Source organism: Cavia porcellus, unplaced genomic scaffold, assembly GCF_034190915.1.
Source record: "Cavia porcellus strain 051 isolate PalLab524CR breed Dunkin Hartley unplaced genomic scaffold, mCavPor4.1 scaffold_5, whole genome shotgun sequence".
Taxonomy (NCBI): domain Eukaryota; kingdom Metazoa; phylum Chordata; class Mammalia; order Rodentia; family Caviidae; genus Cavia; species Cavia porcellus.
Window position 1 is genome coordinate 77,254,087 of NW_026947488.1, and position 24,224 is coordinate 77,278,310.

The window sequence follows — 24,224 nt, forward strand, 5'->3', positions numbered from 1 at the left end:
CACCTAGCCCAATGCCCTGTTTTTCTGAGATCATTGTACTCCAGATGTTCCTTGTAGAACTCCCCAGACTCCTACCCTGTTTTGTGGTTTTGGCCCATAAAAGCTGTGCCCCTAATATCTCGGCCTGAAGAGCTTGTCAGTCTCCACTGCTTCCTGCATCGGTGGATACCAGCCAAAGTAAAGCACTTCTTTTTCTTCAAAGACATCTTGCCTTATTTTGAACAACATTTTGGGGACTCGTTTTTGGGGTGCAACAGCATAAGTATAACAAGTTCCTAAATTTCTCTTCACTTTCACTTCCTTCTAAAGGAAATCAGGACTCCTTCATCAAATGGTTTAATTTCAAGTGTCAAGTGGGGAATGTTCTAATATAGCAAAAATGTGAAAGAAAAAACATTGTTGATCTTTCCAGTGTAAGAACATAATACAGTATTTCTTCTTTGTATTTCTATTGTACAGCACACACAAACACATACACCCCCCACACATACGCACACAAAGCCCTTGTGGAAATACAAGTATTTTTAAAATTTATAAATACTATTTAGCTGCCTAAATTTTTCTGGTTGTGTATGAAAAACTATATAAATTTGGTCAAGTTTCTTTAACCTATTGAAACTCATTTTATTCCTTTATGGAAGAATAACAGTATTGATGTGATAGAGTTATTATTTTGACTTATTTAGATTTATTATGAAAATCACCTAGCATAAGGCCTGCCTCATAGAATAGTTAGTAGCATTTGCTACTACTAATCCCTTTACTACTTTCACATCTTTTTAACTCTATCAATAATAATCATAAGAAGCAGTAAAACGTCTATTTCTTGAATGATTAAGTAAATTCTGTAGGGCCAGAGATAATAGTTTTTGTTTCATTTTGCTATCTTTACTCTTAGTACATTGTAAAAACATGTTTATACGTTTCTGATTTTCATGTTGCACTGTTTCACAAAACTATGTCATGTGGATGATTTCTGTGCATAAATATTCTAGAATTAAAGATACTAAAATTTTAAAGGGGAAACAAAAGAGTATGAGAATTTAGAGAACTTCTCCAAGTTTCTATCACAAATTGAACTTTGAACTCATGATCACTGATTATTTCTGGGTAAGCAATTAAATTTTAACCTTACTCTGGCAACCCTAAGAAGTAACTCTAAACTATAAAGATAAAGCAAAGGGGGGTAGTTATGGCATACCAGCTATAACGCCCATTATTAAGGCAAGCCTAGGAAGACTTCACTCCCTGTTTCTGAGGTAGAAGCATAGAGGTTGCATCATGGGTAGAAAGTCACTGTACCTTCTGATTGTGGGAATCTTTGTAGCATATTATAATTACATGCCTATCCCAGATAACTTTGAGGAGCCCTGGAAACTAATGCTGATCAACATACCACTCAAAACTTTTCAAAATTTGGTAAGTCTGAAATTTATGAATTCTGACATTTATATGCAGTCATATACTTATATGAAGTCATATACATGTTCTGGGACATTTGCTTTTTTGGCTGTTTGATTGATCTTAAATTAAATCCTATGGCTTTTGACTATTTACTGTTTAGAAATGGTTTATTTGCTTGCTTGATATTTCATAAGTTGAACACATATTTATAAATATGAAATAAGTTAGAGGTCATTTGAATGGATTTTACTGAAATATTACTGTGTTTATGGAGCATTAATGTCATGATGGTTGCTGTCCATTGACATTTTTGTCTTGAGGCTTGATTCATTGGCCTTCAGTTTTATACAAAGTCAGAGAGTTTTCATCATGCAGGAATGTAGTATATATAAACTTTCATGGAATATAATTTGGGATTCAGAGTACAGAAAATTACATGTAAATAAAATATCAAGGGAAAACTGGTGTCAGAATGGCTGCAATTTGCCTTGATTTCTGGCAGGAATAAATATGTAAAAACAGAAATGTATACCCTAATGTTTCATAGAAACTGGCTGCTTGTTGCAGAAAACAAGCAAGGGTGCTTCTCTGGCACCTAGAGTGTATTTTGCCATATTTCTTTCACTTGAGTTTTATAGTTTTTCTTTCAAAATTGAAACAAAATGGATGCTGTAATTCTTATTTTTCATTATTTCAATTCTTCAAATCTCTGTCAAATTCTATTGGGCAAACAGAGTTTGTGTTCACAAAATATAAATTTTAGTGTGAGGGAAAATAATAAATTATAATAAAATGAATGAATAATTTCACATTATGAGAAATGCATTGAAAGAAGTAAGACAGGAAAAGCAAGTAATGTGATCAGGTAAAGAGGGCAGGTCTATTGTATTTACAATTAACGAACCATTTATGAATAGGAATCTTGGACAGTGCATAAGAAGAAAACTGATAGATTCTGTCAGGCTGGGCTTATCTATCTCTAACTTGACATTCACCCAGCTGGGTGTCTCTCCAAGAGTAACTTCTGTGTTCTTCTAGATCCAGAAAAAACGCTTCCACTCCCCTTTTGCATGTGCATCAAGCCCTCTCCAATCCCAAACTCCACGAGGAACTCCACCCCCAGCCACCAGTAAACCTGTTTCTTGTTTTGCACATGTAGACACTCCTTTAAACCAGCTGTTAAAATGTTATTGTACCCACCTCCCAAACTCCTCCTCTGGTCAGACTTGGTAAAGACTTCTATTTTTTGTTCTCACCTGAGGATGCTTGCATCTCTTCTGAGGCCCGCCTGTGCCTGTAATAAAAGTCCTTTTCTCCTTTGTTTGTCTCTCTGTTGCATCGAAATCTTAACAGATGGTGAGGTACCTTGGATAGGTGAGAAGTGTAACTTCTGGGGGCTACCCTTGCTTTGAGTCCCCTTCACCTAAATGAGCCTTTTTTCCTCATCTGTCTCCGCTGTTGCTGTTAGTAGCTTCCATCCACCACTGACCCACTTCAGTAATTGAAGGTCCAAACAGGCAAGCCACTCTTCACTTTAGGACTCCTGTCTTGTAAATCACAGGCCTAAATTCAGATGCCTCTATGTCCTATTGGACCTCCCGGCTTTGTCCTACCAGTAACCACTGCTGGGCATAGGTTTTGAGGATCACTTTCTTTCTCACTCACACTCCCTGAAGGGGTAATGACTCATTATGGGAGTGTGACTTGGTTTTTAGCCCTATAACTCACCTCCAATTTGTTCACAATTGTGAGCAATGTTACTTCTCACCTGGAAAAAGACACTCCACTTGGGTGCCCGTTGAGATAGTTACTCTGTAAACCCCAGTCTCCAAGTAAGCACTCACTGTTGGTCTCGAGGCACATTATAGCCCGTGAATTAGCTTTTACTGCCAGATGGCTTTGGCCTGATTACAAGCTTGATAATGGCTGTCACCTTCCATGATTTACATAGTTTTTGCTACCATGGTGGCAAATGGTCAGATTCCTTATCTTCAAGACTTTTTTGCTATTAGGTTGTACCCCTCCCTCATTCAGCTATGTGGGATAGCACTAATATTTTTGGCCTGCTACACACTACCAAACCCCTGCCAAAACCTGACAATTCTGCTGACCTTACAGACAATATGCCTTCCACTCTTGACCCACACCATACCCAAAAGTGCTACTTGTTCACCTCTGCTCCACCTTCTCCTCCACTTCCCCTTCCCTCACTACTCCTCTATCACCATCCCCTCCTTACCTCACCACCCCCTCCCCTTACTGTAGTGTTCTTCCTGAGTTTTCAGGCTGGCATTCCTGGTCTACAGTCTCTGTCATGAGATCTGATGGAAAACCTACATGACCTCTCCAAACAGACCTATTCCCTGCAGATTCCAAACCCTTTTCCTTAAAACCATCTTACTCTCCCAACCTGTCCTGTACCTCTTTTTTGTAAAATCTGCTCCCTAATTCAATTTCTCTTGTACTTTCTCTCTTTTCACATGGTTCTTATTTTCCCAACCCAACCATCATGTGCTGCTATATCAGCCCCTTCCTCTCCACATCATTGACATTACAGTCTGGAACATTGTCAACCCCACTCATGTCACCAACATTACTCTGGTACTAACTTACCTGAAGCAACCCTCAGTTTTCCCTTGTATTCCTCAATACCCAATAACCCCTAAACATCAACAGGGGCTCAAACCTTAAATCCGTTGCTTGTTAACTAATCGTTTTATAAAAGTCACCCACTTGTCTTATTCTCCCTGTCCTCAAATCCTACAGCTCCTAACACCTAGTCAAAGATTTCAGAGCTACTAACAGTGTGGCAATGACAACTCACCCTGTGGTGCCCTTATACTATACTGTGTCATATTCCTCCATATACTTCTCATTTTTCTGCATAAGACCCTAAAGATACATTTTTCACTATTCCCTTACACCCCAATTGCCAAGATTTCTTTGTCTTTACGTGGACAAATCCAGACAGTCTCCAATCTATGTAGCTTAGCTAGACAGCCCTAACTCAAGGCTTCAGGGATGATCCACACTTGTTCAGCTAAGCCCTTGCTACTGACCTCATGACTCTGTCTTAAACCTAACACTCTTCCCCAATGTATAGATGATCTTCTCCATCCAGTGCTTTCACCATCAGCATACCTTTCTTAACTTTATCTCAAGTACCGAGTATCTCCTACTAAAGCCCAAACAGCTTCACCAAAGTTTAAATATCTAGGTCTTGCTCTCATTCCCACCACTTTCTCTATAATCTCACCACAAAGCCCATCTCCATGATCTCCAGTTGCCAACTGCAAAACAAGTTTTGTCTTTTCTAGGTTTTGAAAACTTCTTTGGTCTCTGGATTCCTAACTTTGCTACTATAGTGGTCAGTGTTTTACCAGAGAAAACAGATACAAAATGAGATATACAAATGCATAAAAAATGACAAGATTGGCTTAGGATGGTCAGCCACAGAGTTGGATGGATTCCTAACTTTGCTATACTAGGCCAACCTCTCTATAAGATGTCCAAACGATCTGTATCAGAGCCTCTCAACCCTGATATTCCTATACAATACTGATTTTCAAAACTAAGAGGTCCTTTCAATGGCCCCAGAGCTCACTCTCTCTAACCCAACCCAAGCTTTCTACCTCTCAAGATCATAATGCTGTAGGTAATTTTAGGACACACAAAGGAACCTTCTTTGCAAACAATCACCAACCTTTCAAAACAATTGGACACAATACAGAACTGGTCTCCCTGCCTTCCATCACTTGCCCCAGAAGTTACACTAACGCACAAGGCCAAAGAATACACTTTAAAACAATCAAGTACAATCCACTCACCTTATTGCCTCAAGGAACTTATTTCACACAGACATTTTATGCTTTATGCACTTTTTTTTCTTTTTTCTTTTTATCGGGGATCGAACTCACAACTGCCTGCTTGCAAAGCAGGTGCTTATGCCGCTGAGCTAAATCCCCAGCCCCATTTTATGCTTTAATGACACCTTCTCATCTACAACAATTTCACTTAATATTCACACAAGATCTTACAGTCATCGTCTCCACCAGCAGCTCCCTCAACCCAGCCACCTTGTTTCCCACCTCTGATGAGATCCCCATCCACAATTATACTGAGGTCCTACAAATGACTCCTACTACCTTCTCTCCCATTAACAGTATTCCCCTCCCTATAGCTTCTGATAAACAGTTCATAGAGGAAACACAACCAACACACACACTCAAGAGAGGGCAAGATATACTATGTTAATGACTCTCAGGGTTAATGACTCTAAGGGGCACTGTCACCCAAAATATCTTCATGACTCAAAATTTAACATACTCTACTCTCATAGCATTTGACCAAAAAAGAAATCCAATTAATACTCAAGGGAGCCCCATCATTAATGCACCTCTCATTCTCAAACGGCTAGAAACAACATAACTTCCAAAACAAATAACAGTCATTCACTATAAGGGACACTGAACATCATCAGACTCTATCTCTTAGGCTAATATCTTTGTGGACACAGGACAAATTGATTACCCAGCAGCCATATTTCTCTCACCTTCTTCCCTTTTCACCAAACACTTTGCCCACATCTCAATATTTACCTACACAACCACAATTAGTTCATAAAGCCTCTTATAGCCAAAATACTCAGAGATGAATTTCCCAAAATTCAAAGACCCTCCTCCCAGATCAACAAGCCTTAGACATCATCACTAACATATGGAACTTTCATATAGACACTCAAGTTTTGTATAAACTTCTAACAGTCACTACTCATTCCTCTCTAAAATATATTTTTCATCTCAAGTCACACAATCATTTTTATGCCAAAATCTCTCTTCAGAAACACTTACCTGCTTTTTTCCCAACACATCAACTTTGTGGACACACTCTAGATAAAAATGAACAGATTTTACATGCACACATCTCATCATAAGATCTATCTGCCTCCACTTCACCCATTCATAGCCTCAAAATTCTGTTATTCCCTTTACTTGCTTATCATTTTTTACTGTTTGTTCTTATCTTCACTGTCATGTATTGGACAATCTCTCCCTACAAAATCAAGACTCTCCTATTCTTCACTACAATTCAAGACTCAAATATCTTACATTGCCTAACAAAAAGGCTTCAGTCTTTCTCCCTCTTTCACTATTCCTACTCATTCTCCTTCTAGAACATACAACTTAATGAAAGCCTACTCTACAATTTTCAAACTCACTCTCTCTTTCCCACATACATTCTAAACTAAAATTCCAAGTGCAAACCAAAATTCTCCAATACTACAACACACAACAAATAACCCCAACTCAAGCCAAGCCTCTCCTACCCTTCATAGGGGCTCCCACAATGTCCCAACCCTCACCTCCATCAACTCCAGAACTTATAACAAAACTCTTACAACGAATAACTACACAGCTATCAATACGTCTGTTCATTTCCTGTACTCTCAGCTTTGCCCCTCCACACAACCATGAGATATAACTATAACAGCTAACAAAAAAACCAACACTTTAAACATAATCATCAAAAGCACTTCCTTTCACCAATACTATTTAGACATTACCTAGAAATATGCCTTTTATGATGGAGTGAGTCCCTTCTCAGACCTCATATTTTGCTCAACACCCATTAGAATCTCACTCCTAAGTACTTTTGCTGACATTGTCGCTCTCCACCACATGTCTAAACTTCTCAAAGCACAGCTCTCCATTTCTTTTCTTCTTAATCAAACATTAGAGACTCTATCTAGCAACATTAATATTATTGACAACTTTTTTTCATCTGGTCTTCTCTGAGGTGCTGGGCCCCTATCTCCTCCCTATCTCATATTATGCATCATATTTTTGCTTATGGTTTCCTATTTTTTAAAACGTATTTTCAAGATCTCCTCAATCCGGGATACAGACCTTCACTACCAAAGAGCTTCTTGGCATAAGCTTCCATATGGACCTAATCCATCATCCTGACAACTGAAACAGCCCCCACCATGAAATCCCTCCCCAGCAGGAAGCAGTCTAAAATAATTACTGCCCCATTCACCCACCAGTCAAAAAGATGGGAATTAATAGATTCTACAAGCCTGGGGCTTAACTATCTGTAACTTGACTTCCACCCAACTGGGTATCTCTCCAAGAGTAACTTTTGTGTTGTTCTTCTAGTTTCCAAAAACCTTCTCATTTCCTATCTGTGAGTGCCCTGACTCCTCTCCAATCCCAAGATCCCACAAAGCACTCTACCCAGAGCCCCCAGTAAATCATTTTGTTTCCTGTTTTGCATACATAGATGGTCCTTCAAATCAGCTGTTAATATGTCATTTTGCCTGCCTTGCAAACTTTTCTCCCAGCCATACCTGATAAGAGTACTTCTACTTCTTTGTTCTCATCCAAGTTTTCTTGTATCTCTTCTGCAACCCTTCCATGTCTGCAAAAAAGGCCATTTTTTTTCTCTCATTTCTTTGTTTCTCTATCATGCTTTGGGATCTTACCAAAAATAACTGATGGCAGGAGCAGAAAGTCAACACACAGAATGCCACCCCACCAGTTGCTGGAACAAGCAAGAGTCACAGAAGCAGTAAGGTAGCAAGGATACTAACCACAGCACAGGTGGTGGTGGTGATGGCAGAAGCCCCTCCCAGTCCAAGAGCTGTAGCTTGAGAAATGCAGAATTTAAGCAAGCAGCACAGCACTACTCACAGGAATGTGTGAGAAGTTAGTATTAACTCCCTTGGAGAGGAGTTGAAATTGGCACTGAGAAGTCTTAGACAGCACCTGCAGGAGTGGAGGGTCAGCCCACATCAGAACACCCCATCCTCAAGCTTCACCAGTGAAATGAGAGGTCAGAGATGTGCCAGTGAAAAAGGAATACAAGAGACTGTGTAAGTACCAGCAGACAAAGAGCAGGCCTGGGTAGTCTCTGTCTGAGGGCAGCACAGCACCTAGGAGACAGACACAAAAGCAGAGCAAGGAGTGAGTACAGTGGATGTGTACAGAAGGTGAGTATCCAAAAACAAGAGTAGGAGTGGGTGGATACAGAAAGTACTGGGAAGATACAGAAAGTACCCAGCTTCCCCACATCTGGAGGCCAAGATCAGTCCCACATCCAGCACGAATTCTGCTGTAGGCCTGGAAGGGTTACTCAGTAGTGTGAGGCACCCTGTGTACACCAGCATAATTTTATTTTTCATTATATTTTCTATATTGTTTGTTTGTTTGTTTTGGTCTTTTTTGAGACAAGGTCTCATTATGCAGTTCAGGCTGGCCTTGAGCTCACTTTGTAATCCAGGCTGGTGGGGACATTGCAATCATCTACCTGCCTCAGGCTCCTTAGTGCTGGGGTTTTAGGCATGCACCACCACACTTAGTTTTCTATTTTTTGTTCCAATCTATTAATCTTCTTTCTCCCTTTCCTCAATAATCTCTCTTGATTTTATGATACTTTCATTTGATTAAACAGTCTTTTCAGTCTTTCTGGTTAGCTTTAATAATCCTTTGTTTACTCCTTCATTTTTTGTCTTCTGCACTCTGTAGTTTCTCCAAATTTGAGTGATAACATTTTGTCCCCTTGCCTTGCTTCTACTGTATTTCTCTTCATTTCTCTCTCTCTCTCTTTCTGTCTCTCTCTGTCTCTGTCTCTCTCTCTCTCTTTCTGTGCCACTGATGGAACTCACAACTTTGAACTTACTAGGCAGGTGCTTATGCCACTGAACTAAGTCCACAGCCCATTTATCTCTTTTGTCTTACCTAAGTTTCTCCACCACAGGGTAAAGCTACTCTATCAAGGGGAACTAGTTTGCATAAAGTTTCCCCACCACAGGATAAAGCTACTCTACCAAGGGGAACTAGTTTACATACAAACTAGAAATTGATGTTCAGTTTCGTTATATAACTGTAGATCTTGTTTAGATGGCTAAATATATTAAATTAACAATTGCCACAGTTTGTAATTTTCTAAAATATGCTTGATGCTATTGTTACTGCTAATTTTACTACTTTAGTTAAGAGGTCATGTGTGTTGTAATCAATTGTTCTCCCTTGTATAACAACACTGGGAAGTTACAGGGTAATAAACATCACCCTAGTCCACTACCAAAAGACTTGAAATTAAGTCAAATAGATGCCTATATCAATATCTTACTCTTAATAAATTAAGAAGGAGGGTCCTGGGACAAACACAAAAACTAACAACTTCCTACACTTAAAAGACATTTCTGATGAGTAAATATTTCCTAGGAAGGACTTGATACGAGTAAAAGCTATCTACGATAAAATTTTATGGGAATCAGAAAATGAAATAATAATTAAAAAAATAGAAAATGACAAGTTGGAAACCCAAAATTCAACCCCAGATCTATAGTCCAGCCAGAATGAGTCCAGGGTCAGTGAAAGAGAGGACAATGGAAGTCACACATATGAATTCCTCAAACGATAGAAACAAAAGTTAAGAAACAAATTCATGAGGCTATAGAGAAAATCAGATAAAAAATAACTTCTCAGGTAAAAGAAGCAATAATGGCATTATGGGAGGACTTGCTCAGCAAAGTTAAGAATACACAGAGATTCAAAAACTGGAGATGCAATCCATAAATGCCAAACATAGAAGACAAATGGAATGCATGATACAGTTTCAAACAAATATCCAGGAAGTTAAAAAAGGTTTGCAAAATCATATAAATGAAAGTGAATATATAATGTTAAACTTAGAAGACACAATGGTAGGTAGTGATCATGAGAAAAAAGTTCTCTTAAATACAACAAGATGCTTGGATAAAACAATTCAACAGATGTATAATTATGCAAAGAACAACATAAGATTTATTGGAATCAGTGGAAAAAGCAGATGTCAGCACAAATGTCAAAAAGCCTACTTATAGAAGTAATGGCAGAAAGTTTTCCAAGCATATAAAAAGAATTTTACATACAACTAAGTAAGGCACATAGAAATACATTTATTCATGAGCAAAATAAATCTATACTAATTCATATAATCAAAGATCAAAGAAATTCAACACCACAGAATATTGAAAGCTGTTACAGAAAAGTAACAAATCACCTATTAAGGAAATTCACCAAAATCACGGCAGACTTATCAACGCAAGTGGTCAAGTCAACAAGGGTATGAAGTGAAGTATCTCAAGTCATGAGAGAAAGCAACTTCCAACCCAGATTAATGTATCCTGAGAAACCATCTTTCAAAACTAATAGTGAAGATACTTCCATGACAAAGAACAACTGAAGAAATCATGATCACCAAATCAATTCTAAAAGTGTAATGAATGATATTCTAGAAAGACATAAAAAAGGCTACATTTCCATGAACACAAATAGAAAGTAAACACCAATAGAAAGTAAACAAGCAATAAAACAGAAGAGAAAGACATGAACCTACAGTAAGAAAATATGGCAAGGATAAGCCAATACATGTCAGTGGTATCAATCAATATTAATAGATTCAAAACACCAATCAAAAAAACAGGCTAGCTGAATGGATCAAGAGACAAGATCCAATGTTATATGTAAGAAAGGTTTAACAGAAAGAGAAATTTATGGACTGAAAGTCAAAAAACTGGAAAATAATATTCTGCATAAGAAGAAGCCAGATAAAACTGAGGGTGGTGTTTCTATATGCAGACAAAGTGAACTTCAAATTTAGAATGATCAATAGTGATAAAGAATGTCATTACACACTTGTTAAGGGATAACATTAAGAAGAAGTGATAACATGATTTATATACATGCACCAGATACAGGTGCACTTAAATATATACAGCAAATATTAATAGGTATGAAAAATCAAATAAACACTAAACAATCGTAATAGAGTACCTTAATACTCCACTGTCAAAAATAGAATAACTAGACAAAAATCAGCAGAAAAATATAGGAACTGAACCAAACTTGTGAACAAAAGGACTTAATACATGTTGGATCTCTACCAAACAACATGAGAATACATATTTTTCTCAGCTGTGCATGGGACTTTCTCTAAAATAGACCACATGCTAGTCCATACAATATGCTTAAAGAAATGCAAAAGAATTGAAATTATCCCATGAATATTATCTGATCATAGCGCAATGAAATTGGAACTCAATAGCAAAAGAAACCACAAAATCTCTATGAACAAATGAAATTAAATAACTCTCTGCTGAGCAAACAATGGGTCACAGATGAATTAAAGAAGTTAAAGAAGAAATTAAATATCTATAATTAAATGAAATTCACAATAAAATGCCAGAACTTATACGACATAAGAGCAGTCCTAAAACGTATAGCAGAAATTTATAAAGATGAATTCTCGTATCAGAAAAAGAGTGAGATGAAATAAAAATCCTAGTGTTGCAACACAAGCTTTCAGAAGAAGAACAAGTCAAGCCAAAAGCTTGTGTGAGGGAATAATTTATAGAAACCAGATCATAAATTAATGCAATTGAGATAAGAAAATAATACAAAGAGCAATTAATCAAAAATCATTGAAAGATCAAATAAAATTATAAAGCCTAAATCAACTGTATTAAAAAACAAAGAAAGAAAAGATTCACACAATTAAGAATAAAAAAGGTAAAATCACTATGGATTCTGTGGAAATTCAGAAGATTATCAATACCTACTTTAAGAATCTTTATTTTAATAAGACAGAATGTACAGAAGAAATAGATGATTGAAATAGATGGTATTTATCCCAATATGATAATAGCCATCAATGAAAAACCAACAGTCAGCATCATACTAACTTGTCAAAAACTGAAAGCTTTCACTCTAAAATCAAGGATGTCCATTATTGCTACTCCTACTTAATGTAGTTCTAATAACATTACCCAGAGCAGTTAGACAAGAGAAGTAATAAAGACAGGAAAGGAAGAAATCAAATTATTATTATTTGCAAATGAAAAAATAGCCTACGTAGAAGACCCTCAAAACTCCCCCATAAGACTTCTAGTTGTAATACATAAATTCAATAGTATGGCTGGATATACTGTTAACATTTAAAAATCAATAGTATTCCGGTACATAAATAACAAAACCACCAAAGTTGAAATTTGGAAAATAATGTCTCACATAATAGCATCAAAAAAGAAAGAAGGAATCAATATAATAAGGGAAGTAAATGATCTCTACAGAGAAAACTACAATATTCTGAAAATGGGTATCGAAGAGGATATCAGAAAGTTGAAAGATATCCCTTGCTCTTGTATAGCAAACACTATAGTGAAAATGGCTGTATTCCCAAAGGGGTTATACAGATTTAACACAATACTAACCAAAATACTATTAGTGTACCTCACACAATTAGAGAAAATAATCCATAAATTCATTCAGATCAGAAAGAGACCTGAAATGACACAAGCAATTCTGGATTACAAATACAAGGCAAGGGACATTACAATCTATGACTTTAGTTACACTAAAGAGCTACTGTTATAAAAACAACATGGTAGCAAAAAATCAGACCAGAGATCAATGGAATCAGTTAGAAGATATAGAAACAACTCCAAATACATCTAGCCACCTTATCTTTGAGAAAGATGCCTAATACTTTCACTGGAAGAAATAGAGCCTCTTTAAGAAATGTTGCTGGAAAAATGGGCTTCCAACATGGCAAACAATAAAACTAGGTTCATGCCTATCACCATGAATAAAATAGAATCAAAATCAGTCAACTCTAAATATTAATAGAGAAACAAAATCTGTTGAAAAGGTGAATAGGTAGAACACTTGAAGACACTGATGTAAGCAAGGACTTCATGAACAAACCGCAGATTTCATGGAAAGAATCTATGACTGGAACCTCATCTTATTAAAAAGCATTAGAACAACAAAAGAAATCACCAACAGAGTGAGCAGACAACTCACAGATAGGAAAACATTTTAGCCAGGTTCTCCTAAAAGGATTAATATCTAGAACATAGGAAGAACTGAAAACCAATTCAATTCCCTGGATTGAAAGACACAATTAAAAAATGGCATCTGAGATGAACACACATTTCTCAGATGAAGTTTAAATGGCAAATAAATACATGAAAAAGATATTCAACATCACTTGTCATTTGAGAGATGCAATTTAAAACAATGCTGAGATTCCATCTAATCTAGAAAGAATAGTTCTTATCAAAAGTCAACCAGTAACAAATGCTCCAAGAATGTGGGGAAATGGGAATATTTCTCCACTTTTGATGGGTGTAGACTGATTTAACCACAGTGGAAATCACTATGGAGATTCCTCAAAATACTATGGCTAGAGGTCTCATTTATCCAGCTATTCTCCTCTTCGGTATCTTCCCAAAAGAATTAAAAGCATCATACCACAGTGACATATGTGTACCTATGTATATGGTGGCACAGTTTGCAATAGCTACATCTTGAAATCAACCCAAATGCCAATCAAAAAATGAACAGATAAAAAAGACTTTTAATATAATGAAGTGCTATTCAGTCATAAAGACAGATAAACTTTAGATATTTATTGCTAAATGAATGCACTTTGAGACCATACTCTTAAGTGAAATAAATGGGACACACATGTATAAATATTGTATTTTGTTTTAGTGTAGTAAACTAAAAGCACAGATAACAATCAAATTATACAATAGGTATTGTGAAATAAGAAGTAATTCTTGAAAAGGAAAGGATAATTAGGGAGGTGGAAAGTTTAGGAAAAAATGAAAAAGAAAAAAAATGAGAAAAGAAGGATAAAATGGGAACCAAAGTTTTCAAATAAGGAGGGAGAGAGGGATTGAAGAGAGGGGAAGACATTTGGAGGGAAAAACAAGACAGATTAAGCAATGTCACATCCAGGTACAAATATACATAAATTGTATCATAAACAATAAATAAAACAATCACTCTAAATACTGAACACATTTTTCAACAGATACAGCAACAAGCATATCATTCTTAACTACAGAATACTGACAACTTGACGTAATTGTATTAAACATTTGTGTTTGATGGGAGAGTGCTACAATTCAGTGTGAGGAGTAAAATGCTATAGACTACAGTGCTTTGTGCTGAATGGCAGGAAGTGTTAATTTTATTCTATGCCTATGAGAGTTAAGAAGTAGTTTTATTTTCCTCAGTTTTCACTATATTTATGCAGTGCTCTTATCAATATTTGTTCTTCGAGTCTATTAATTATATTTTATTATTCATTTAATCAAACATATATCTTGTTTTTGAGTTTTCCTTCTCTGTGGTAGTCTTCTTAGTTTTTACTTCTTAATGACTTATGAATATATTATCTGAGCTCACAAATGATAGAAATTTTAAAGTGTATTTTAATATAATTACTCACCCCTGAATGATTTTTTTTACTGTAATTTCTTTGATTCATCTGGAATCCCACGAAGGATTTACATGGCTTCTCAGATTCTGTAGTCACTTAGAATCTATGAGATATTTTACTGAAGACGTACACGATGAGATACATTTAAATTTTTGCTATGAATGAAGCATTACGATGCTTTGCAATTATGCTATAAGTGAACATTGTACCTCCAGAATTATCAAGTGGATTTGTAATATTATTTCCAAGCTGTGTATGTTGGGACTGATTTTAGTTATTTAATTACCATGGGTTAATTTTCTACGTCTCTCAAACTGGTCTGCTAATATTTTGCCTTCTACTCGTAGCTAGGATTGTATACTGAAGCTAGTACTCATAAAATGCTTATTCCACAGTCTTATTCTATGCTGGAAACACAGGGCTGCAGGCAAGCAAGTTGCTTTTCCTGTTTTTCCAGTCATTTGTTTAGCCTGAGCTCCATGTACATCAGCATTATTTTATAATATACTTAGTTTTATAATACTTTATTGATGCATAGTCACTAACTGTAATCACCGCATACATTTTGAGGAACTGGTGTGTATAGATACCATATCTTAATCAAATTTATTTCCTTTTCCCAATTTGGCTCTCTGTTCTGCCATCTTCTAATCTCCTTCCTATAACATAAAATCTAAAAATGCTCCTCCCACCATCAACAAGAGTCCTCTCAACTCCATTATAAACTAATACATCTGCCTGAAATGGTTTTTCTTTTTCTTCTTTTATTTAATTACATTCTTCAGAAAGATTTTTTCCTTCAAGTGTCACATTACAATTACTTGGTTCAAACCTGGTTCAGAGGTCTCTATCACAGCATTTATCTTATTTTATGACCATATACTTACATACCTTTCACCTATAATTCTGCAGTTCTTGAGAAGTACCTTTTTCTTATTCTTATACACAACCCTAAAACTTCGTAAATAATCTGAAACATTTTGGGGAATAGGACTAAGTAATTACTTTTCCTCCTTTTTAACAATTACTGTAGACATAATTATTGCATTCCTTTTTCTTCTAAAAGGATAAAGGTGACTCATATATAAAATTTTTAATTTGAATTGATCAAGTTAAGTGTTACATATTTATATTTGTGTAAATATCTTTGAATTCAGAATTTGAATTCTAAGACCATTTGTAAATTTTGTTTTGAGGCTTTATTCATCGAGTTTCTGGGATTTTACCATTTTGCTGATTTAACTGTGCTAGCTTCGTCCTTTGGAGAAGTCCCACCAACTTCAGATGAAAATGTCACTGTGACTGAGACAACATTTGATAATGTTCCTGTGCGTGTATATGTACCGAAGAGGAAAGTGGATGCACAAAGAAGGGCTGTGTTTTATATTCATGGTGGTGGTTGGTGTTCTGGAAGCCCTGGTAGGTGAATTCTTTGAAAGACATCTGACCCTGGAGTACTTTGCGAATGTATTACTAAGGCCACGTACTGTGCCATTTAGCAAGGTCACTGCAGTATTTTTTCATCTCTCGCTTTGATCCCTGGCAAGTTTTAATGTACTTTGAAGCTTCAAATCACTATTTCTCATCCATATATAATTTTCTTTATTAGGTCAGGTAATGCTAAGAAAGCACAGGTCTTCCTATTATTGAGTTCTTTATGAACACATAAGCACTATTTTAATCATTTGGTTTTATAGACCTTAGTAACACGTTAATTAATTTATTTATATACTCATTGTGTGCCTACATTTCTTCTAGGAATTTGTAGGAATCTTTGAACAGGAAAAAACTCTTTTTGGGTCTTAAATTTTAATGGAAAGATCTCTAAATAATGGATACATCAGTGAAAAATATAGAGTATCACGAAATGACAAATGCACAGAATAACAGGTTAGAGTAATCAAGATTGTGTACAAAGGTTGCAGTCCTTAGATGTACAGAATTTAGTGAAAAGAAGAGAGTACATAAGGAAGTGGAAAATAGGGATAAAGACCTTGGGTTCAGTAATATGACTGAGAAATGTTGCTTAACTGATTCTAGTTGTGGAATATACTTGCAGAGTACACTTGCAGATTGTAGTTGCGGAGTTGGAAGTGCATGCTTGGTATGAACTGCTTACTGCCAGTTAATGAAATATAAATTTAGGGAAAGGAAGAAGGGAAGCATAATTAGCTCAGAGAAGAAATGTTACAGGCTTAAAATTAATTGCAATTTGTCAAATGATATGAGAAATTAGGAGAAGAAAGTGAGGAGGAAAAGAAGAGAGACAGAGGAGGTAATTTTCCTGTTTCTGAAAGTGTGACTGGGAAAATGAGGACAGATTCTAGGGAAACTCAAAGGTGTATTTTGGGAGGGAGAATAAGCAATGAGCAAAGCATTAAAAAGTGATCAAAGAGGTTAGGTCATAAAATGAAAATAAGCCAAAGGTGATGCTGAAGAAACCCAGAAAAACTGAAAGGAAGACATCCTCAACTGAGGACCGGCAGTCAAGCTATTTATTATACTGCTAGACCAGTGGGAAGACAGTTCCACTGCAGACTTTTTTTCTCTTTTGTACCAGGAATCAAACTCATGACCTTGCGCTTGTCAGTCAGGCACACCACTGAGCTAACTCTCTGCCCCGGGAAGACAGTTCCAAATCCCCTGCCATGCGTAAGCTTTGGGGTTTGGTTATGTAGGGTTTGCAAGCAGGATGTACAAAAAAAAAAAAAAATAGTTCAGCGTTTCATGTTCATAAGGCTGAGAACAGACTTGATCAATATTCACATTAAAAACACATTCCAGTCAACAAAAAGTAAGAGATAAAGAAATTAGCAAATGATTTCCGGGTAAAGCAGATTTAGAAGAATGATTTCTAAAGTTACACTTAGTTGTAAAACAAATAAGTAAGAAAATGATAGATTAAAAGGAGAATTAAATAAAAGCACTTTGTTTGGTCTTTATGTGGAAGAGAAGTAAAAAGGTAGTAAATTCCCTGGAGGGATGTGGCAGGAGGTGTACAAGTTTGAGCCCAGTTCAGACTGTTTAGCAACTTAGTAAACCTTTTATATTTTTTAAAATAAAATAATTTTCAAACACAAAGAAACAGAACAAAATCAATCAAAGAATGAAAGTATTATAAGACTATAAAACAAAATAACATGAAATCAACTATGGCTATCATAATGTGTCTCATTTTCTTCAAAATAGCTCCAAACAATACAAAACAGACTAACGTCAGTACACACAACAGAATGAGAGCATTACGGGACTTCAAAACAAGTCCTGTTCTGATTTGCTTTTTTCCTTTTTGTTTTGTTTTATTCTTTTTAAAATAAAAGATAAAATATATTTAAAAATAATTTTAAAAGAACTAGGATATACAATACAAAGACTGGTTTCAATCTTCAGTGCAAAGACTGGTTTCAGTAAAAACACTGGTTTCAGTCTTCATTACAAAATAAGGTGAGTGGAATTAAAATTGAATGGCATGCAGAGGATAACAGGTTGTTGACTAATGAAGAAATAACGCAGAGAAAATCGATGCAGAGGACAAAGGTTAGAGCACTGATAAATTAATTAGATGTGGATGGGAGGAAAAAGACAAAAAGATGCATAGTTTTCTTCCTAGACAGGAATAAAGAGAGACAAACCAGACCTCAGCAGGACAGATACAACAGAAAATGAGAGAATTCCAGCTTTTTAAGGCAGCACCTTTCTATCCAGCTTATTTTCAGGTGATTTTTTTCCCATACAGATACTGATGGTTCAATACGATCCAAAATCTGTTTTGTCACATATCTATCCACACATGCATCCAATTAGAGGCTTCTCTTTTTTAAATCTGTGTATATACAACATGTAAAATAAACAAATCAATAGTGTCAGTGTAATGGGAGCTGGGATCAGTCTTCCGGAGAATGCTGCTGGCTAAGAAGGACAAATGACAAAATGATGAAGAAAAGAAGCATAAGGAAAGAAGAGCAATTAGAAAGTTCAGTGAGAAATCACAACTGGTTACAAGAGTAAGTTTTCTTAGGATAAGTACAACATTAAATTTTTCTTTCTGAAATTTTGGTATACAGTAGGTAGAGGATTTCCAGAATCTAAAACAAGCACATTCAATTTTTTGCTTAAAAATCCTCTTCTATGTGAATTCTCACTAACATCTGGCTTTAATTCTTTCATTTAAGCTTTATATAGTTATGACTTGCTCTCGAGATGGACTGCAGAGAGACTGGATGCTGTTGTCATATCAATTGAGTAAGACATGTGTTGTTTTATTTTGTGTCTAAATATCTTAACTACCAGAGTTCCCTCTGCTGTCTTGAATGACTGATGAATGATTTGTCGAACACAAATATTTCTCAGTTCAGGTTGACGTAATTAAGGAAAAGGTTAGGTCTACCCTGAGTAGAACTGAGAAAAATAAGTGTGTGTGTGTGTGTGTGTGTGTGTGTGTGTGTGTGTGCATGCGTGTGTGTGTGTGTGTGTGTGTGTGTGTGTGTGCCTATGAATAGGCTGGTGTGTATTAGCTGAGCATGCAGAAAAAAATGACTATAAAGTTTTTCTTACATAAGCTTAAATTGAATTATCATTGTGCATACTTCATTGGTTTAGATTACTTTTTAACTATATCTTTAAGGTTAAAGTTCTTGTAGTCAGAAGATTATCTATAAAAGCACAATATAAATTATTGACACATTAGATGGTCACTTTAAAAACAAAGTGGTAATATTCTTGAAACCGGTTTATCTTATTGTCTATCCCTTAATGAAATAACACTTTAAATTTTATTCTCACATTTAACAAAGTCAAGGAATTAGAGTAAATAATGTTTTAGATCAATAATCTAAGTTTGAAACATAATTATGCTTAATATTTGCTTGTAATTAATTTTTGGTAAATGAAGTAATTAGAATGACATCTTTTAAAAAATTAGAAGAATCTTTTTTGCATGATGATTTGTATTTCAACTTTAGTTTCATTATAACATATCAAATGAAACTGTAAGACATACATTTGTAATTGATTCATTGAAATGATTAATTTCTATAGGTATAAAGGTAAAATATTTAAGTTTTGAGCAAGTTCATGCCTTTCCTTTGAATATATATTTATTTTATCTGTTTTAAAGATAAACGAGAAGTCTCAGTGCAAAGTGGATGGTTTTGTTTGTTATAATTAAAATGAACAATATGCACAGGAGATTTTGCTAAACATCAGAAGTCATAGGAAAATGAAAAACAAAACTACTTCACATTTCCTAAAATAACTACAATTTTAAAAAAAACTACAAATTATGGCAAGAATAAGAAAAAATGAATCCCAACCCCCATATCACTGGTGGGAATGTAAAATGGCTTAGGCACTGTGGAGAAGTGCAGGTGACAGTATTTCCAGTCCTAGGTGCTTATACAAGGCCAATTAAACTGTATCCATAAAGTATTTTATTTGTAGCAGCATTATTCATAAAATATCTGCAGTAGAAACAACTTAATGTTTGTCAACAGACGCATGGAAAACTAAAATGTCATAAATCCACACAATTGAATGTTGCTTATTACTAAAAAGTGATACTACCACTAAAACATGCGTAAATCTTAAACATGTTATTTTATGTGAAGGAAGCCAGTTTCAGGGCAACACATTGTATGGCTTCATTTTTATGAACCATTTGGTTAGGAGATTTTTCAGAATCAGATTAATGGATACAGCAGTATGGTAACTGATGGAACAGAAAGTACTAAATATCTGTCAAGGGGTACAGTGCTGTTTTTTTGATTATTAGTCTTTTTGAGTGGATACATGTTCTCAGACTGATTGTGGCGATCACTGCAAAGCTTATAAGTATATTAAAAACTCCTGAATTATATTCCTCAAGTAATTTTATGGCATATAAATTATATCTCGATAAAGTGCTTGCATTAAAATTAAGGCTTAATGTCAACTAGGAAAATTAGTCATGAAATATCTGTGTATATATGTATAAGTACAGAAATACAAATATATTTTTCTTATTCAAAATATAGAACCCCTATGGATTACTGAAATAGAGAAGAAAGACTTTACAGAACAAAATATTCAAATTGTAATAAATATGTGAACATTTAGTATATACCAAGAAAATATAAATCAAATGCTCTACGTGATACCTCCATACTTAATAATATGGCCAAAGTGAAAAAGGTCTAAAACATCAAAATTTGGTAAGAATAAAAAGTGTTTTTAATCTGATAGTTAAGGAAAACCAGATTTCAAATCTTTTTGATACTACTAAAACTACACTTTTTTTATTTTAAAGAAAATAAAGCCTAACAATACAAAACAAAATAGTCAATCAAAACAAAATTATAGTATATAGTATATATATACTAGAATGCAGTACATGACTTAAAAACAAAATACAACATCAACAATGACTACCATAATGCCTCTCACTATTATCAAAACAATTGCCCATATCATCAGGCATAATAAAACTGAATAAAACAGGACAAAAACCAATAAAAACAAAACATAGGAGACATTCTGGGACTTTAAAAGAAGATAATAGTTAAAACTACACATATAACACTGCTCACATCAATGGCACAGGCAAATATACATGGTTACCAAATGCTAGATACCAGAATATCTTTAACAACGATTTGTGGAAAGCCTATATTGAAAGCAAATCAACTCACATGGCTTTTAAAAATTGGATTATATTACCTGTTACCTATTTACTGTTGATTGGTTGATTTTGATAAGAACACACAAAATCTACTTCCAAATCAATTTTAAATGCACACATGTCATTGCTGACTTTATTACAATATTGTAAAGCAGATGTCTAGAGAGTATTCATTTTACTTGATTGAACCCACTAATTATTAATTGCTCTCTTGTCACTCTCAGTAGTTTTATTTTTGGTTCTTTGAATTCAACTATTTTAGATAACTCATCTCACTGAAGTCATTCACCTTTTGAATGAGCAATATGTGGTGTAATTCACACTGAAAGGCAGAAACATGCAGAAATGCACATGACGTCCAAATCTATGGTGTTGAACAACCACACCCAAGGGTAGAGACGCACATGCCATTGAAGTTTATTTATTTTAAGGGCAAAAATACACAAGATATTTGATGCTGCTAAATTATGTTAGTGGATGCTTCAAGAGTTGAAGAGAATAAATTGAAGACCTCTGTGTGCAGGCAAGGTTCATTTTCATGATTTGTGGTTATGTGGGTACATTTAGCTCTAATTCAAAATCTGTATTTTTGGCAGGTGTATTAATCTTTTTGAAGAAATTGACAAGAAAACCATGTTTTCTCTCCACAGCTACAGGTTAGCACCTAAATATCATTTCCCAGTCCAATTCGAAGATACATATAATGCTTTAAGGTGGTTCTTACGTAAAAATGTTCTTGAAAATTATGGTGTAAACCCTGAGAGAATCTGTGTTTCTGGAGACAGTGCAGGTGGAAATTTAGCTGCAGCAGTGACTCAACAGGTAGGATAGTCATCATTTCTGTTTTTTAAAATTGTCTACTTGTAAGCAGCTAAACAGTAAAATATAAAAATGGCAACATCTAACATATTAAAGGCAATACCACTAAAATGGCTATTACATTTAACTGTAAGTTCCTGCCCTTGTGACAGTTTCTTTTACTTTCTTAAGAAGATAACAGTAATATGAGAACACTGAGTTAAACTATGCTACATGTTAGTGAAATCCACTAGTCAAATGAACAAAAACAGAAACTGACTTTTAACCTTTTTGGAGATTGAGATGTAGTCAATGATCATCTGTGGAGTAGCACTCCATTATCAAAAATGATCTGACTGGTTTGAGAAAATTATCAGCCCATTCAAAAATCCTATATTATTTCAAGGAAGATGGGAAATTGGAAAACTTATATTGTCTTGAGATACAGGTTCTTATAAATGTCTTCTTGACCAGTGCATTCAGTCTCTCTAAGCATTCATTTCCTCATCTACAAAGAAAAATAAATGTTTTAAACTCACACAGTTGTTTGAAGGCCACGTGTATATTTAAAAAATCTGATAGCATGATGTGACCTTTATGAATACTTTCAAAATATTCAAAATAATCTAGTTTGAAAATCATAATTAGAATGCAGATAGGTCCCCAAAATTTTGGACTATATTCTGAACCTGTAGTTTTATATAGAAAATATATATATATATATATATATATATATATATATATATATGATTTTATTTAGCATAATTGCAATTAGAAAACAAACAAAATCACATGTTAAGGTATATAGTCTCAAAACTTGACATGGTATTTAAGAAATATAGATCACTTTCATTTAACTCTAGTATTCGTGTATTCTGCTTTTCTGACCATTGATCTTTACAAATATGAACGTATTGAACCTGATATTAAAGAATAGTTTTCATGGAATATCTCACAAAGAAAGACTTCCCCAATTCTACAACAGCATGTCACTTTGGGATCAAAGCAAAGCCAGAAATACATCAGGGAATTTTTTTCTTGAAGTCAAAACTTATACTAGTTTATTTTAATATACTTCTATACTAACAGAAAAGTAATACGTTTAAATTTATACTTCTGTATGTCATTGCTCTGTATGTCTTTCTTAGTTGGTAAGTTATGACATAAATTAATAATTATTACTTCAATCTTTTTTCAATATCCTCAAAGGATATAGTGCAGATGATTTTCCTTAAGTCAAGCATATGCATACATAAGGAACATTTTGCTCTAGAATGTCCTTTAAACTCTTCAAATTTTGTTGAAATGAGTGATATATTTTAATTTTTAAGTCTTTTTGAGGTGCTGAATTTATACACGGACTACCTTACTGAAGCTGTTTTATTGTTTTCAAAAGAAATAATTTGTGCAAATCATCTTAACTCCTCTTTAGCTTGTTCGTGACCCAGAAGTGAAGACCAAACTCAAGATCCAGGCTTTAATATATCCTGCACTTCAACCTCTTGATTTAGATTTACCATCTTTTCGAGAAAATGCACATATGCCAATTCTGTCTAAGTCCCTCTTGGTCAGGTTCTGGAGTGAATATTTTACAACGGACAGGTCACTTGAAAAAGCCATGCTTTCCAATCAATATGTACCTGAAGAATCAAGTCCTCTCTTCAAGTTTGTTAACTGGAGTTCCCTGCTCCCAGAGAGGTTTAGAAAAGGACATGTTTATAGCAACCCAACTTATGGTAGTTCTGAGTTATCTCAAAAATATCCTGGATTCTTAGATGTGAGGGCAGCTCCTCTGTTGGCAGATGACAGCGAGTTGCGTAGTTTACCCCTGACGTATGTCCTTACTTGTCAGTATGACGTTTTGAGAGATGACGGACTCATGTATGTCACCCGACTTCGGAATGCTGGAGTTCAAGTGGCCCATAATCATGTCGAGGACGGATTCCATGGAGCAATTTCCTTTCTGCAACTTAAAATTAGTCATAAGCTGATAAATCACTATATAAGTTGGCTAAATCAAAATCTATAGCAAAACACATATTCCTGATATATTTTAAATGCAATAAATATGAAAGCATCATAATATTCA

At 35.0% G+C, this 24,224-nt stretch overlaps 1 protein-coding gene across 1 annotated transcript; it reads left to right on the forward strand.

Annotated features, from left to right (window-relative positions):
* Positions 1-1,146: 1,146 nt before the first annotated feature.
* Positions 1,147-24,224, forward strand: LOC100722193 (arylacetamide deacetylase-like). The gene is made up of 5 exons (XM_003476296.3): positions 1,147-1,419; positions 15,879-16,101; positions 18,855-18,924; positions 21,988-22,159; positions 23,568-24,224. The coding sequence occupies exons 1-5, from the start codon at positions 1,282-1,284 to the stop codon at positions 24,162-24,164; spliced, it is 1,200 nt and encodes a 399-aa protein (XP_003476344.1). The 5' UTR covers positions 1,147-1,281; the 3' UTR covers positions 24,165-24,224.